Source organism: Epinephelus fuscoguttatus, linkage group LG10 (assembly GCF_011397635.1).
Source record: "Epinephelus fuscoguttatus linkage group LG10, E.fuscoguttatus.final_Chr_v1".
Lineage (NCBI taxonomy): Eukaryota > Metazoa > Chordata > Actinopteri > Perciformes > Serranidae > Epinephelus > Epinephelus fuscoguttatus.
Window position 1 is genome coordinate 40,458,920 of NC_064761.1, and position 17,146 is coordinate 40,476,065.

General features: G+C 43.9%; 1 protein-coding gene across 1 annotated transcript in view; it reads right to left on the reverse strand.

The window, feature by feature from the left end:
* The window catches only part of scfd2 (sec1 family domain containing 2), a 131,537-nt gene that overhangs the window by 97,428 nt on the left and 16,963 nt on the right, over window positions 1–17,146 (reverse strand). Inside the window, exon 4 of the mRNA XM_049588548.1 lies at window positions 10,998–11,173. Coding sequence (XP_049444505.1) covers window positions 10,998–11,173 — 176 coding nt within the window. The remainder of the gene's footprint in view (window positions 1–10,997; window positions 11,174–17,146) is intronic.

Genomic DNA, 17,146 nt, shown 5'->3' on the forward strand with positions numbered 1-17,146 from the left:
CCGTGACCTTCCCTGGCCTGTGCTCAGCAGGTAGTGACAAATGACCTGATAGTTAATCTGTCCTGAGGTGGAGCTTTTCTACATGGAACACAGAGCCTGTTTGTGACAACAGGAAATTGAGACACTGTTACCAGATTAAGCACATTAAAGGATGCACATGCATGAATGCATGGATGCACACATGGCTGCACACACACTTACTTACAAGCACATGTGGCTATAGATTTAGATGCAGTACATCGTGGAAAAAGTGGAATATAAACAGTGAGCGGTGACATGTTCAAATGAAGGAAGGGGTCATGTGCCAGTCAGAGGAATATAAAGGTATGAAGTGGTTTGTTGGGCAGCTCCGTCTGGGACACTGGGTCATTGTTGGGCCTCTTGCAACCCCCGCCATCTTCCCTAATGGTCAGCTTTTTCTATGGCCTTCCTTTTTAACAATCTGAGGGTGAATGCTGGGCATTGTGGGATTTTCCCCAGTCTGTGGTGTCTTGCTGGAGTGTGCTCAAATGAAGTCTGACGCCAGGAGGCCAAGTCAGCAGACCACACTGACCTGATTCACCGGGGATGGAGAGTGTTAGTGGGTGCACCAAGAGCCCCCCTCTGATTATGTTCCCTAGACCACCTCACCCAAACACTGTAAGATGACAATGCAGTTTGGCACAACTGAGTTCTAGAATGGCTAAACTGTGCTTAAGTGGAGAGAGCAGTGTGGACGATCTCCAAGACAGATCAACCATTTCATTCGGCAAGTTTGGGTCTGAGCAAGTGTGAGAAAAACCTTTGGCCGAGGCTGTGAAAAACATTCAGTTTAAATCCTGCAGAACCCTCAAAAACACACTTTCGTGAGGGGAAAAAACTCCAGGCCACATGAAAAATCCTCCTGACGAGATGGGTTTTGACTCCACAGTTAAACAGCCGCAGTAAACAATAGAGACCAGTACAAAAAACATCCACAGATACACATATGCAGTGAATGCAACTCTGGCTCGATACAGAACAATGCAGAGCAAAAAAGGCCGCTTAATGTAGAAGAGAAAATGTTTAGTGCATTAAACCCTTAGGAGCCCATCTTACTCCCTCAGCTTTAACATTCAGAGAGCTGTAGCCCTATAATTCTACAGCTATTAACACCAAAGCAATTCCTATAAAGTTTCAGTTCAGTGGGCTGAGATATAGATTTAGTAGAAAGATGCTTAGTAGAACATTTAAAATGCAGCACATGCAAATTACTATTGAGCTGAGAAAGTGGAGCCACCGAGGTTTAATATGAGGCAACTTGATTGAGCCTTCTTGTGTTCCTCCATTTTCCACGGCAGACGGATTGAGCACAATCATAGCCAGCAGGATGGCGAGGCGATTAAGGATAAGTAATGCAGAAAGTGGAGCGAGCCAAGCACCTATCTGTCTGAGAGGAGAGAGGTAATGATAACAGGAAGTGAGATGAGTTGGTCTTGCCCTCTGGCCTACCAGCCCATCACCTCTGTTAAAAAGGTCCCCCTCTATAAACAGGCCTCTCTCTGCCTATTAAACAGATAGTGCATTAGGGCCTGAGCTGTGTGGAACAATGTAAACACAGCCGTCTCAGGGTACCGGCGCTGAGAGGAGGGGGTAAGGGAGAGGAATACAGCTTGAGATGTGGGCTATTCCTGGGTCTTCCTGGGAGTGAACTCCATCACTGCACCTCTCTCCCACTGTAATCCTCTCCAACTAAACACAGGAAGGAAGAGATAGGTAAATAACTCACTCTTCTGATAAACCCAACTTTCTTTTAGCTCTGCATTCTCCTCCAATTTTAGAGGGCTTGTTATGTTACAAAATACAGTGGCGTGGACTTGAGCCGAGCCCAGGAGTTCATGCTGTATTGTGTATGTTACAGTGAGGCGTATGTTTGGAGAACACATAAGAGAGATACAGGGTGAGCGTGACATATGATACAGCCATGTGTGAGATTTAAAGGGATTTGGTGACATCAAGCAGTGAGGACTGCAGACTGCAACCAGCTAAAACATCTCCTGGTTAGAATTTCTCCAGTTTTTATTGTTCAGGAGGTTTTTACCAGGAGCTGAATCATCCGCAGAGGTCTCTTCCTCAACAAAACAAACAGACCAAGTGATTTAAACCTTAAAAAACTGAATAAAGCAGTTTTACATTACAAATCAGTGTTTCTTTGACACTGTTTGGCATGTCAGAGATGGGCCTCCAGCACAGCACCTGCTAATGTGTACTCAACTATTTTCTCTGATAACTTAAGATCCAGAGGCCGGTTACACAAAACACTTTAGGTTAAGATTTTCCTTAAAGTCCACGTTAAGGCTTCCTCATAAGTAAATCAGTTGCACAAAACACACTTAAGTCTTCTCCTTAAGAATTCCTTAAAATGTTCACTTTAGTATTTATGGTTTTCTCAGTGTCTTAGTCTTATACTTAAAGGTCACTAGACCCTTGTACAAAAGATCTTGGCAACCAAAACAGGGTAAAAAAAAAAACCTTAAGGCACCTCTGACTCTATCTTAACTGCAACATGACCGAGTTTATGGTGATAAATAAAAAAATTAAAACACCCCAAGTAGAGTGTTCTGTGACCAGGATGGATGCGCTTTTGATTTTACACTATAGATTTGACTGAATTAATTTTTGTTGCAATTTCTTCCTACAATCATTTTCTATTTTCTGGTATTAAAGGGGGCGGCACGGTGGTGTGGTGGTTAGCACTGCAAGAGGGTTGCCAGTTCGATCCCGGGCGTGGGAGCCCTTCTGTGTGGAGTTTGCATGTTCTCCCCGTGTCAGCGTGGGTTCTCTCCGGGCACTCCGGCTTCCTCCCACAGTCCAAAGACATGCAGATTGGGGACTAGGTTAATTGGTGACTCTAAATTGTCCGTAGGTGTGAATGTGAGTGTGAATGGTTGTTTGTCTCTATGTGTCAGCCCTGCGATAGTCTGGCGACCTGTCCAGGGTGTACCCTGTCTCTCGCCCGATGTCAGCTGGGATAGGCTCCAGCCCCCCCGCGACCCTCAAGAGGATGAAGCGGTTAGAAGATGAATGAATGAATGGTATTTAAGGATCAAATGTACTTTGTAGTTTGTGCCTTCTATGATTGTACTCCTCCAGGAGTGTAATATTTCCCTCCTCTGACCAATATGGTTCTTGTATTCTTTTCTTCTGCCATTTTTTCACCTTCTAACTATAAGCCAATTTTGTGAGACCTTTTAAGGGATTCTGTGTAACTGTGTAAGTCCTTCAGCTAAGGACAAATTAAGCCTAAAGTGTCACACTTAAGGAGAAAACCTAAGGTGTTTACACAGCTAAAAACACTAAGCAACTAAGCAGTTTCACCTTAAAAAAAATCTGTGTTTTTCCAATGCTGCTTGTTGTGAAGGGGCTGCTCAATGGTGGCTGACGTGAAAACAAAAAAACATCCCTATTTAGCCAGTGTTTGGTTTGTCTGTTCTTGGCTGCTTTAGAAACATGGCAGTACAACATGGTGGACTCTGTGGAGGAGGACCCGCTCCATATGTAGATATAAAGGGCTCATTCTAAGGTAGCAAAAACACTAAGGTCCCGTTTATACGACAACGATTTCAACTGAAAACAGTAACGGTTGTGTTTTGGCCGATCGTTTACACGACAGCGGCGTTTTGGGTGCCTGAAAACACAACGTTTTGAAAACGGGTTCCAGAGTGCAATTTTCTGGAAACAGCATCGTCTCCGTTGTCATGTAAACTTGCAATATGCAGTTCCTCTGAAAACTTTTTGCACATGCGCATTACGCTTCAAGTCACTAGGCATGCGCGAGAAAGTCAACCATCACAACAACAACAATCCCGAGCTCTGTTTGTGCTGCTCACCCTATTGAATTTATCAGCGCTTCCCTATCAAAGTGTAAATTTACTGCAGCAACTCCACCTTGTCGTCTGTCCAGACAAACGTTTGTTCGGTTGCCATTTTGTTTATTTACACATAGTTGTTCTGTGCAGGCACGTGTTGTTTCATTGCGTCAGTCACATCGCCAATTACTGGCCTGGCATGTATACTGCAGCGTTTCTGGTTATCAAAACGTTGTCGTCTAAACGTGTAACTTTTTTCAAAGTGAAAATGAGAAACGATTCTGTTTTCAGTGGATTGTTTCCGTGTAAACATGGCCTAAGATTCTTATTTCGACGTGATTATACACAACAGAAAAAAAATACTGATTATATTATGCTCCATGTTTGACAATATAACCCCCTATATTCTACACACTGGACCTTTAAAGTGTAGGACAAAGTGTGGTTTGGAGAAAAGGGATGAACAGAGGATGACAGCAGAGAGCCAGAGAGGCCACTTTGTCAAAAGGCAGACAGGAGTTGATCCTGAACCTCCTGTGGCTCGTTCTGTGAGAGGATCTGTGTTGCTTCAGGGTTGAGGGGGCTTCAGAGAGGATACACTGGGGCTGTAAGAGGGGAGAACGTGGTACTGAAAGTGGATGGATGGGGAGACGGTCAGTCCGGGTCAGTCCAGATGTGAGGCTGTTAAACAGTGGGGAAGTGGAGAAGGTCAGTGCTGGACATCTTAGGGCAGTGCCCTGGAGTCATTCACACCCCTTTGTTACAATCACCAGGAAAACACAGTAACCCCCCTGCTGTGGGGCAGCAGGGACACAGCAGAGGTGGAGAATAAGGGGAATGTCTGGGATGTGGGGACAGGCTCCATACCCTGGGGAAAGGCCAATTACAGGCTTAAAGCCCCCTGTCTGTCTGTGGCATGCAGCTCAGATAAGATGAAAGTTGCTTGGGACCAATATCAACATTTTTCCTTCTGTCGCCATAAGAAATGATACAAACCAGATGTTACATACATAACAGCATGTTGAGTATTCTGCCTTCTTATGGCTTTCCATAACAGGAAAATGACAGGTTTCATTGTCAGGCTACTGGCATACTACAGACCGGCAGGTTTGAGCGTCTACAGGTCAGAATATGTCCAGGAGAGGTCAGCGGATTAAGGTGAAGGGTTGTGTCTTGAGGTCAGCACACACTGACACTGTACTGAAGAGGGATAATGGGGTATGTGAGTCACCAGGCTCCAACGTGGCTATATACTCACTTAAAACAAAAGACATGAACACTTAAAGCAACTTAGGACTCAACATGAAGAATTCTATATAACAAAGCAGCATAAAGTTTAGGAGGTCCTTGTATAGTTATTTGTAGACTGGGGTGAAAGAAGTCCTTACAGCTCCAACATTTTGGACTTGGACTCGACATAGACCCATGGAAAACCTACTCAAATCTGATGTGCACCCAAAGACAGTCAGAACCAATCTGAACAGAACTAAGTATAGTTAGACCAAAACCTAAAATAACCTTCAAACAACAAGACCAAAACACAGAGAGAAAACCAACACTGGCAGCAGATGTTCCACCATTCAAGGAGCAGCTACAGTTGAAAATAGATGTACATATTACACGTTACCTGAGTTTGACAGTTCTCATTCTTCATCGTGTCAAAAAACACCTTTCTTTTATGTGTTGATTGTATGTAATCAACACAAGAGAGCTGATATTCCACTCGACTACACATAACAAGAGCTAGACTGATAAATCAGCGAGGCTAAAATATATTGGCTCCTATTAGCTTATTGCAGGTATATCAATTTTGGCTCATCATTGGTTCATTTATTCTTTTACAGTGCTCCTTACACATGGAATAATCTGCGAAAGACCTTAAGCTTGGATACTCTGCCGCCCTTATGGCTGTTTAAATGCCTTTTTTCTGATTTTTCTGAAATGGCTAAAAACATCACATCATGATTTTTAGAAATGCAAAGCTGTCATGAAATCAGGCATTTAATGTTACCCCAAAAACCCTCTGAAACCATGGAGGGAAAGGATAATGGAACCTAAACCAGCCTCATTTGTAATTGTGACAAGAGCCATCTCAGTGTAGGTGACTCTGTTACAAGTGGACCTGTAAAGACCTCTGTAAAGATTAGTTGCTAGAGTATTTTTTTTCATATCCTGGTAGAGGATGACAATTTCAGAACAACTCATTTGGATTTTTATCTTGTGTGAAGTTAATACTGAGGACAAATGAACAGTTTTCATTGTGTATATGAGGCATTTTTCCACTTCTGTAAATTAACGTTAAGGGGATTAGGTTTGGGTTCATAGATTGTTTTTAACTTACATACACAGTTTTTCAGACTTGAACACAAACACACAGCAGAGACGGAGATAAGGACGAGGCCGGCAGCTTTAGTGACTCATGGGAGAGCGGGGACATACGGCTGTGCTGTGACCAGTAATAACTCGGAGCTTGAATGTTTGCAGAGTCCTGCCCCAGTAATCCCAGCAGAGTAAAGCAACAGGCCGGGGTGAGAGAGGTTAGCTCCTCTCTACTGCATTGCTGTCATCACTACCATGTTCAGTGATGTGACAGCTTAATGAACAGTAGGCGTGCACAGCACACCCAAAGACAATACTAGCCTTAAAAGTCTGTTAATACACACACACACACACAAACACACATAAAAATGCAGCTGCAACTTGTCAGCTCTCTCGGGGAGGGATGTACAGTAGTAGTGTACATGTTTAGTTTGGTGAGGTAGAGCCTCTGGCTGGGCCGCTGATGGGAAGGTTGTATGCCTGTGATGTTCTGGGAAGTGGTGAAAGAGTGAGTCTGTTAAGTTTTTGCCTTGGCTGCACCACCCGTGTCCAGCACTGAACACGTCTAGCACACATTCTGCAACTGCGGGCTGGAGCTGGACCAAACCCGCTCAATCTGACCCATTCAGACAGTAACCCGGTTACATGCCAGACAGCCAGGGCCTGGGGCAGCGGGGGGGGTGTAGGTGCGGGCAGTGTGGCAGTGCCAGCCAAGAAGATATCTAGCCATCTCCCACAAATATCAGTGCTATATTGAGGAGGTAATAAATCCAGCAGTCTCTGTAAAGGCAGTCTAAACTGTGAGTATCACACTAACCACATTTAAATTAATGTCCAACTAATAAAACCACATCTGAGCCTCGATCCTATTAACCTCCCAGCTGCAAAACCCTCACAGGTATTGCCTTTCAAGTAAAGGCTACCATTAAAAAATCTGCAAAAGCACACTTCATTTCCGAAGACCTTTTTATGTATTACAGCATATTTCAGCATTACCTCATGAGCAAAAAAGTTGTCTAGGTCACAAAGTAGCTATTACACAGCATTTTATACCGACAAACTGTGTGCGTAATTGTTTGGAAAGGCATAAACTAGGCCCTGAACCCAATGGCCCTTTGCCTCGGTATGGCTACTACCCACTCGAGTGCACCACAGAGGCCTGAATAAACTCACACTGTCCACCAGCGACGAAGCGTCCAGCTCTGCCCAGTCGTATCCACAGCAGCCCTCACACACTCAGGCAGAGCAAACACAGCCCAACCGCCAGGGCAGAGCTGAAAGGCATTTCATCCCGCCATTTTGTAATGTAATTAACTTCTCTCTGTCCATGTTGAGCCAAAAAAGAAGAGGAAAAAAAAACCTCACATGGAAATTAAATAAACAGACAGGGCACAGAGGACACACAACTCATTTCCCTTAATACCTCAATAAAACTCAGGCCCGTTTTGATTGCAAACACCAGCTCTCGCATCGCGCTCAAGGCTCGATTATGAGATTTGATTCATGAAGAATGTCATTTTGAACCCACGCCAGGTGCTATGTATACCATCCTGATGCTAAATACAACAGCAGTCTGTTATTAACATAGTCATCGTGAGTTTAACGAGACCCAGTTCCACCTGAAGACACAGTCACCTACAAACCCTGTAGTTAGGAGACTGCAACTACAAAAGAGTGGTGAGAAAGTTGTACTTTAAATTATCCAGGTACAGCAGACAACCATGGGGGAGTGGATCAAAGCGGAGTCATGAAGTAAATGGATGCTGGAACTATAAGCCCTAAAGTCTTCTTCCTTTATTTAATAAACCAACGATGGCCCCAGCTGAGGACCCAGGTTTATGAGGTTGTTTTCAAATTCCAATTTGGCATGGGGCACTGCTGCGAGCTTGTTTTATTTTTCCGTGATTTTGTTTAATAAGTTCCTAAATACTCTGCTGTCCCCCTGCTTGCTTTACAGCTTCAGGAACATAAAGCGACTCTGTGAAAAAAGCAAGGTAAGAAATGGAGAAGATGGCTTTAGTATTCTTTAGCTCACGGTGCAGAGTATAGCATTATGCAGCTCGGTGCTCTGTGTGTGTGAAACTCCCTAAAATCAGTTGATCACTGCTAAAAGAGCTGATGTGATGACTGGCTGCTCTGTTTTTTTATTTATTCTTACACTCTCCCCTCTGTCTCTCCATCAGACTTGCCCTCTGACCTTTCCACAGTCAAACACACGTGTACATCCGCCCCTGTCCGCCCCCGTAAACTAGACCTCTTCCATCTCTCAACTAAAAAGCCCCTAAACAACATGATGGAAAATCTGAGTTTTTTTGCAGTGTTTACTGGATCTGAATGTTTTCCTTACAAACACAACTGACCTTGTTTATGAAGGAGAGGAATCTGCGTTTTTTCCCCCCTCTGTCAGTTTAACACAACATTCTGGCCGCCATCTAGTGAACCGCAAGCACCCACTTACCTGCTGAGCATCGGTAATAAAATATTTACCCGAAGGGGAAGATGTGAAAGAATAATCACCGGGTTAATTACAAATTGCCAGTGAATGTGCTGTTTTTCTGCTTAATGCTGTCAGTGTAGCATTGGGACTCATGCAGCAACATCTTCTAAAATTTCTCTTATATTTTTCTCTTAATTTTCTGAAGTCAACTCCAGATGCACCAAACATTCTTAACCATCCAAATCTGTTCTTACTCAGGTGTGTCGAAAATCCCACTTCATCATGAGTAACCCCTAAACACTAGGGCGGGTGTTGTGCCATGGGCAAAAAATAATCTGGAACATGCTCAAAAAAGGCTGTAAGAAGAAGTAGTTTTGCTGTAGTGGAATCGACATGCTGTTAAGTAAACTTAAACAACGTAAATGTGATTTTCTAGTGTCAGTGCCGGTGTTACAGGAAAATCAAAAACCCAACAATGGCAAAACATTTGTGATGTTGTAACTGCCATGTCAGCAGCAGTGGTGGTGAAGTGCTCAGATCCTTTACTTAAGTAAAAGTACTAATACCACACTGTAAAAATACTCTGTTACTAGAAAAATCCTGCATTTAAAATGTGACCTGAGTAATAGTGTGTAAGTTCAATTTGGAAAATGTACTTAAAAGTCCATTGTGTCGGATTTAGGGGCATCAGTTGGCAAAAATGGTATATAGTTCCTAACTATGCTTCCATTAGTTTATAACAGGCATGTCCAAAGTCTGGCCAAGGGGCCAATAAAATATACTATATGTGGCCTATCACACAATATTAGTTAAACAATAAACTTCATTTTGCATTTTTTCTGTTCACATCAAGATGGCAGGACTATCACACAGATTGTAGACATGCACCAAGTACAAACTACGCAGATGGAACTGTTGTGTTTTCATGAACAGATAATAAACAAGCTAACGAACAGTTACACAGCAGCAGACATTACCTGCTAGATAGCAGACATGGCCACAGCAAAAAAGTGTGAAGTCCACAGTGAGGGGCGCCACTTTCAGGAGCGGTGGAAGGTTGACTATTTTTTCAGTGAAAGATGAAACAGTTGCATTTGTCTCATTTACATATGTATATGATTTCTTTTACTAACCCATATGATGCGAGAAGCAGCTGGCCCTCGTCCAGAAACCTTTGGACACCCCTGGTGAATAATCACCTGATAATTAGAATCGTAGCGTTTTCGTAACCTTTGAATGAGCCGTTTATATCTACATCCTCCTCCACAGAGTCCACCATGTTCTACAGTAGCGCACAACGGACAAACCAAACACTGGCTCCAGATTGGCCCACTTGCTTTTTTTCGCATTGGCTACTGTAGTTCTCCTACACACTTGGAACATGGAAGAAGGTTCAGTTCAGCAAACTCACCAATAGATGCTTCTAAGTCCTACACACTGGACCTTTTAGAATTACAAGTAAAAGTACTCTGTGCACATTTTAAATATTTATTTCAACATCGGAACATAATTAGAGTCCTTATCGTCTAGACTCCGGCCTCATCGCTCCCCGCAGATATGTTTACATGAGAAATTGGGGAGTGATGATTAAATATTTCCCCTCTTAGCCAGAGCCTGCAGGTGGATGCTGGGGTGGAGGTGGGGCTGAAAGAGCGAGCAGCAGTACACGGCAGCAGTGGCATAGACGAGGCAAAGGAAGAGCTGGGAAGGTTTTGCAGCTTAAATAAACCGCAGCTTGAGTTGAGTGCCTGAACCAGCTCGTAGCCTTTGTTCCATTTAATAAACAAAAATTATTAAAACAATTAGAAAAGAAAGCATTAAGTCTGAATATTTGAAAAGCTGAAATGCTTTTGCAGGAAAAATGACTACAACAATTATCAAAATAGTTGCCAATTAATTTTCTAATCAACAAATTGTTTCAGGTGCACTTCTATATTTTTATGTGGTCTCTGCTCAAAAATCTTAATTCGTAAAGTGTTCATGCAATTTTTAGTGTTTTGAAACTGATGTTTCCTCATGCTGGACAAACAATTTGTCTCACTGTGAAAACAAGATGTTTTTCTCTTATCTTGGCAAGAGTGCTCTCGACCACTCGAAAAATTTTGCCTTACCTAAGAGAAGAGCAAACATAAGAAAACATTCCTGAATCCCTGAAATCAGTGGGTGCCATCAAAATAAGAACAAAATTGTGGTTACAAAGAACATTTGTTTTGAATGTCGCTTCCTACACGAGGCCCAATGTTTAGGAAAGAATTTAGAAACGTGCGTGTGTGTGCGTTCTTTACATTATTTGATTCCTTGATATTAAAAAGGAGAACTGCTAACATCTGTGGTGAATATAATCCTATTTTGAAAGGAGCTTTCATCGCAAAAAACGCATATGGACAATAGGTTTGTGTAAGATGAGTACGGACCTGTAGCAGCAGCCTCTCGAAGGCCAGGCAGGCATCCCAGCGGGGCAGGCCGGGATGGCGGAGCGCCTGGGCCGTGGCCAGGCCCAGCTGGAGCACCCCGCAGTGACTCTCTAGCGCCCCCCAACTGCTCCGGAACAGCTGCATGTAGGAGCACAGCTGCTCGGGGGTCACACGGCCTGAGAGGAGGCAAGAATCTGTTAGTATGAGGGGAGCCATTACAAATTCATCAATCAAAACTGTTCATCATAAAGTTCATAGAATTCACAACTGTAGTCTGACTGTTGGCCTGATGGTCTTTTGTGTGCCATCTGTTATAAATAATTGTACAAGGTTGCACAGGACACACACACACACAGACAAACACTCACACACAGTTATTCCTCCTGATGGGAAGAGCGAAACAGAATAAATAGACAACCTTTTCCCAAGCATAACAGCCTTTTTAATAACTATCATACACTCAGCTTAGGGCAGAGGGGAATGACTGATACCAGGACAGACCATAATATTATCTTAATGAGCAAAAACGCCACAGGCTGGGAGAAAGCAAGAGCCGCGGAGAAGTGTGTGTGTGTGTGTGTGTGTGTGTGTGTGTGTGTGTGTGGCTGTGCCAGACAGGAAGCAATATTCTCTCTGTATGTAAGCTTCAGGTGGAGAGTTGCTGTCAGTGAGAAGTTTACATGAGTCACAGTCTCTGACAAAACATCACTGCGTATGTCTGTGTGCTCCAGCATGTCCACATATAGCAGAGGTGCAGGAAGACCGATAAGAGGTCCTGAGTGCCCATGTTGTGTGTGACTAATAAGTGTAAATCAGAGGTTGTCTTTGAACATTTATAGAGGCAGCAGAGAGAGACTGGACTCCTCACAGGACCCTCTGCTTCTGCCGCCCCTCCCACGAAGATTCACAGAGACACAGGAAGAGCGAAGTAAAGGGTGCTAGAAAGAGGGGGTGCGCAGGGTGGCCTGGAGGTACGAGGGGCTGTGTCAGGGGCTGGGATAGAGAGGAGGCACACATTAACTCCCCATAAAGCCTACTTCTTCATGTTGATGTTCTGAACCAGCACCAGATGTGGGAGTATTTCCTGTTGGACTACATGGCCAATGTTTTCTTTAGCGGGGCCAAACACATGACTCGAAGAGAAACAGACAGCCGGGATGAAAAATGGAGCAGAAATCTCCAGAATACTGGACACAATAGGGAGTCATGTCACGTAAAAAATGTAAAGACAACACCTTTTTTTTTTACAAAACTTTGTTTGACTGGATGACAAAGTCTATGGATGTGGAATGTTTTCAGACAGAAATTTAGAGGTAATCATCCAGGGAAGCTACGAACAAAAACTCATTTTCAGGGCAGCTGATAAGTAAACCTGACAGCAAAATAAATTTCTGCAAGCTCGCCTATTGGGAGACATGTTTTCCAAGCCGAAGTGAAAGCGTCAGTATGTTGTGCGGCACTTGACTGTATGATGTCTACAAAAGGGTATTAACTTTCTTGCTGAAATAAAAGTATTTTTTTTGAAGAATGAGCTTCAGTCCAGACGTATTCAAAATCCTGAAAAGCTCTATTGTGAACATATCCAGCCATAAAATCCTGGCAGCATAACCAAGGTTCGCTAAGCTTGATGTGCCAACCATAATTCAGCACAGAACCAGGAAACACGTCCAAAGCGAGGCCCAAGCATAATTTCGCCCGAGAATGGGCGACCAAAGAATGGCATACTATAGGCCAAATATAATCAGACTTTACAGCTCGGGGAGATCATGTGAGAGCGAGAGTGAGAAAATGTAAGACATTGGTTAAAAAAAACACACAAAAAAAAGAACTTAAGATGAGAAAGCCACACAAAAGCCTGGTCTCCATTACACAATCAAACAGCCCTGGCTGAGCCTCCTTAGCTCTTATCTATGTCACTAAACTTCCCTCAAAACTGCTCTGTGATTCCTCAGGCATCTTGTTGCCAGATGCAAAACGAATCTCGGGGAGATGATCTGTCAGCTGAGCGATGGTCTCAAACTGGGGTATTTCTGCAGGAATAGCAGAGCTGGAAGGGCTCTGATTTTCTGCCTCTAATAAATAAGACATGTTGATGTAAGAAGACACTGCACTTGTGCCTTGAATTGATTTTTCTATGTCAGCTGTATCATCTGATAAACAACAGTCTTCATAAGGCATATTAAACACTGTATGACTATTGCTGTTTGTCAGCTAATTTTAGTGCATTGAAATATACACTATTAATTTCTGGTGTCCGAAAACAAACAAGTTTTTAATATGACAGTGAAAGTTTAAAGGGACAGTTTACCCTAAAACAGAAAACACATTATTTCCCTCTCACCTTTAATGCTTTTCATCCATCTAGACTGTTTTTGGTGTGAGTTGCCAAGTGTTGCAGATATCAGCCGTAGAGACGTCTGCCTTCTCTCCAATATAATAGAAAGAGATGGCACTTAGCTTGTGGTGCAAAAAAAAGCCTTTGAAATCATGACGTGGCTACTCAAGATAATCCACAGACCTTGTTGTGAGCAGATTCATGTAAGAACTATTTTCTGACAACTGTATCACTGCACAGAAGGAAGTGTGCATCGACTCACAGATAGGAGGCTTGTGACATCGTGAGATGTAAACATTAAGGGCGTCCTCCTCCGCTGAAGTGTAACGGTACCTCGCTCAGTGGTGCTAGGTGAGCCAGCAGTTGTGTTATGATAGCTTTATTGGTGGTTTAATGAATGTCTTGTGGGTGTGGTTTAGGCAGGTGGTAGTAGACAGGGTCAGCACTGACGTCACACTTGGGGGTTGGTGGTGATGGCGCATTAGCTGTTATTAGCTGCACCTGGAGGGAGAGCTGGAGAGGCCTTCGAGCTGAGCGGGCACGGCATGAGGGAGACGCCAAAGGCAAGACATTCTGAAGACAAAAGAGGCTGAGAAAGTGTTTGACATGTCACCATAAAATGATCCATGTAAATACACATTCACTCTGAACAACCAGGAAAAAGAGCAAGCTGGCCGACTGGTAGAGCTTAGATCAGGCCCAAAAAATCCAGCCCGACCCCACCCAAGCCCGTGCACGTTCTGTCCAAGCCCGTCCCGGCCCGGCCCATCCCTTTAACTGTACTTATGAGCCCGAGCCCAGTTTAAACACGACAATTGAAGGCTGACTCTCATCCTTCTTTCCATGGCAAGCCTTCGTCACGTGCCTCTTAAGTGTTGAGGTCCCTGTCTTTTTGTTGTCATATACCAGCATTGTGCTGCACTTGGTACACTCGACGAAGCTGAGACACACGCTGTCACTGTTGACAACTCACGGGTTGGGTCGGGTTCTGGCTCAGGCAGAGAATCTAAGCTCTACTGACTGGTCCAACGGAACAGCACCTGAAGGGTGTCCAGCAGAGTTGTCCAGTCCAAGTGGGCTGGTTGCGTTGGTCTGGCGGTGACATGGCAGGTTATGTTCACCACCACTCACCCAGGGAAGTCCAGGCACTCTTCTTACGTCTAATGCAACACGCAGGGAAAGGGCACTAAGTTAGGAGCTTGCTAGCCTCAGTTGATGAGGTTTCCAAAGCCAGGTTTAGCATAGCAGTGTAAAAAGTAGATACACGCTTCCTTCTGCACAGTGATACGGTTGATGGTTGTAGTTCAGTAGAAAGAAAATATCTCCTAAATGAAACTGCTCAAAACAAGGTCTGTGGGTTATCTTAAAGCCCCTACAAGGAACTTTCATTTTGAGTTGATTTTGGTGACCCTGTGGACAAATGCGGTAGTGTTTTGCCGGAATGAAGCCTACATTTCCCATGAACTCTAGCGCGTATTGTCATAAAGACGCTTACCTGGCTCGCGCATGTGTTTGTTTTGGGGATGAATGAAACAACAAGACGGGAAAACTTTGTCCCCGCTCCTATCGGGGATCCCAGCTCACCTCTGCCACGTCCCAGCTCCACCTCTCCGGTGTAAGCACCACCGCCGCCGGGGTAAACGCAGCAGTCGGCTGGTAAGGCTGAAGGCCTGTTTGGCGAGCACTTCCACGGCTTCTTGGACTGAGTATGGAGCGGTGCCTCGCCTCTTTATTTCTCGGCACTCGCTGGACCCTGTCAACGCCTGGCTGGTACCTGTCGTCGGCCCGGATGAGGTGTTCCAGCCCCGCGGCCCCTGCTCCCCTCGTCCCCTCATGAATCTGCGCAACCTGTGGCCTCTGTGTGTGGCTCCCCGGACAGTTAACGCCGTGGACCCACCGGCTCCTGCCAGGATTGGGCTGGTAAATGCTAGATCGCTAGCGAACAAAACATTTATCCTGAAGGATTTCCTGACTTCCCGAGCATTGGATTTTCTCTGTGTGACTGAGACGTGGCTGACTGTTGGTGAGTCCAGTGCTTTCACAGAACTTTTACCTGATGATTGCTGCTATTTTAACTCCCCGCGGACGTCGGGTCGAGGAGGAGGAATAGCGACTATTTATAAGAGTCACTATAAATGTAAGCAGCTAGGTAAGATGACGTGTGCCGTCTGAGTGCCGTAAATCGCTTCGTCCTGGAAGCGACCTGGTGTGAACCCGGACACAGTTTCCTAAAGGTATGGATATACACTATATAGAAATAGCTTATCTTCACACTGATGGTCTCATTTGCTGTTGTAGGTCACGCACAGACATCAGCAGAAACAAGAGACTTTTGCATATCCAGTTAAAAGTTCCTTGTAGCGGCTTTAAGTAATGGGTCATGGGGTCATGATTTCTGTAAAGAGACATTGCTGGTGAGTTTTACAATTGTAATTTTTTGTAACTTTGAGCACCACAAGCTGAGTGCCATCTAGTTCCATTATACTGGAGAGAAGGCAGACATCTCTATGGCTGATATCTCCAACACTCAGCAACTCACACCAAAACAATCTAGACTGATAAATAGCTCTACAGGTAAGAGTAAATAAGTATGTATTTTTGATTTTGAACTGTGAACTGTCCCTTTAAACTTTGGTCAGTATGATGTGTCGTATGTAGTGTTCAGTTGGTTAGATAATGTACACATGCAATATGGATTTATTTAAATGATTATCATGTCTGTTTTGTTCACCAGCGCAATAAACCCAAAGCTTTTATACAACATACTGTGCTGCTTCTTGCACAGCACCTAGAGCAGTAGAAACTTGAACCTTTAAGCCATTTTAATGTTCTTCAGGGTGCATTCGTTGCAGCACCCGCCATAAAACAAATCACATTTTCAGCCCTCTGCTATAAACAGTTTGAGCTGCTGCCCATTTTAGCCTGATGTGCAGAAGTGGCAATTGAAGCTCAGCCATGATCAAAGTCCCGAACAATGCAAAGAAGTGCAGGGGCCAACAATGATTTAGTCATGTTACTGGAAGATGACTTGCATTCTAGGTGCACAGGGTTACTCACAGGCTAAGTGATGTCAGTTTGGAGCTGAGTGGTGGCCGACCTCAGCAGCTGGACAACCTCATAAGTAACTCTACGTGGATAGAGGACACAGGAAGCTTAAGAGACTTTTATTTATGCGCTCTAAGATGAGGAAAGCCCTGGTGCTTTTATTTGTGGATGCATGTTGGGGCCCCTTTTAAGACTCTACCGTAAAGAACAGGAGAGCACAAGCTACACCATCACATTACTCCTCTTAAGTGTCGTAGAGGCGTTTTTATCTGAGGTTCCTCTTCAGTTAAAAATGTATGTGAATGATGTGAAGATTGAAATATCTGTTTGAAAAAATATACATCATCTGTACAGTGTGTGATGGTGACACAATTCAAAAGAGTACTTTGTCTCCCATCACTGGACTAACTTTTGATTATCATAAATAAAATCAGATTTTATTACGGTCCTGTTCTTGTATTCATACTGTTTTGGTTTTTTTTGTTTTGTTTTATATGCTTAAAAACAGTAATAAAGACTTGAGTTTAGCAATGTGTGTGAGAGGTTTTGGAATGACATGATCCAACTAAAACACATTTGATAATACTGTCATTGTCGGTTGACTGATTACTCTAAATATTTCAGCACAGTTGCCAGGATGAAATGTTGGCATTGTATGTTTCTGCAAACCACATATATGGTACAACTGCACGACGTGATTCGAATGAAGAAGTATATGAGCTGACTTTGTCATCGGGAGGTTGAGGGGATGGTGGATGGCGTGTCACCT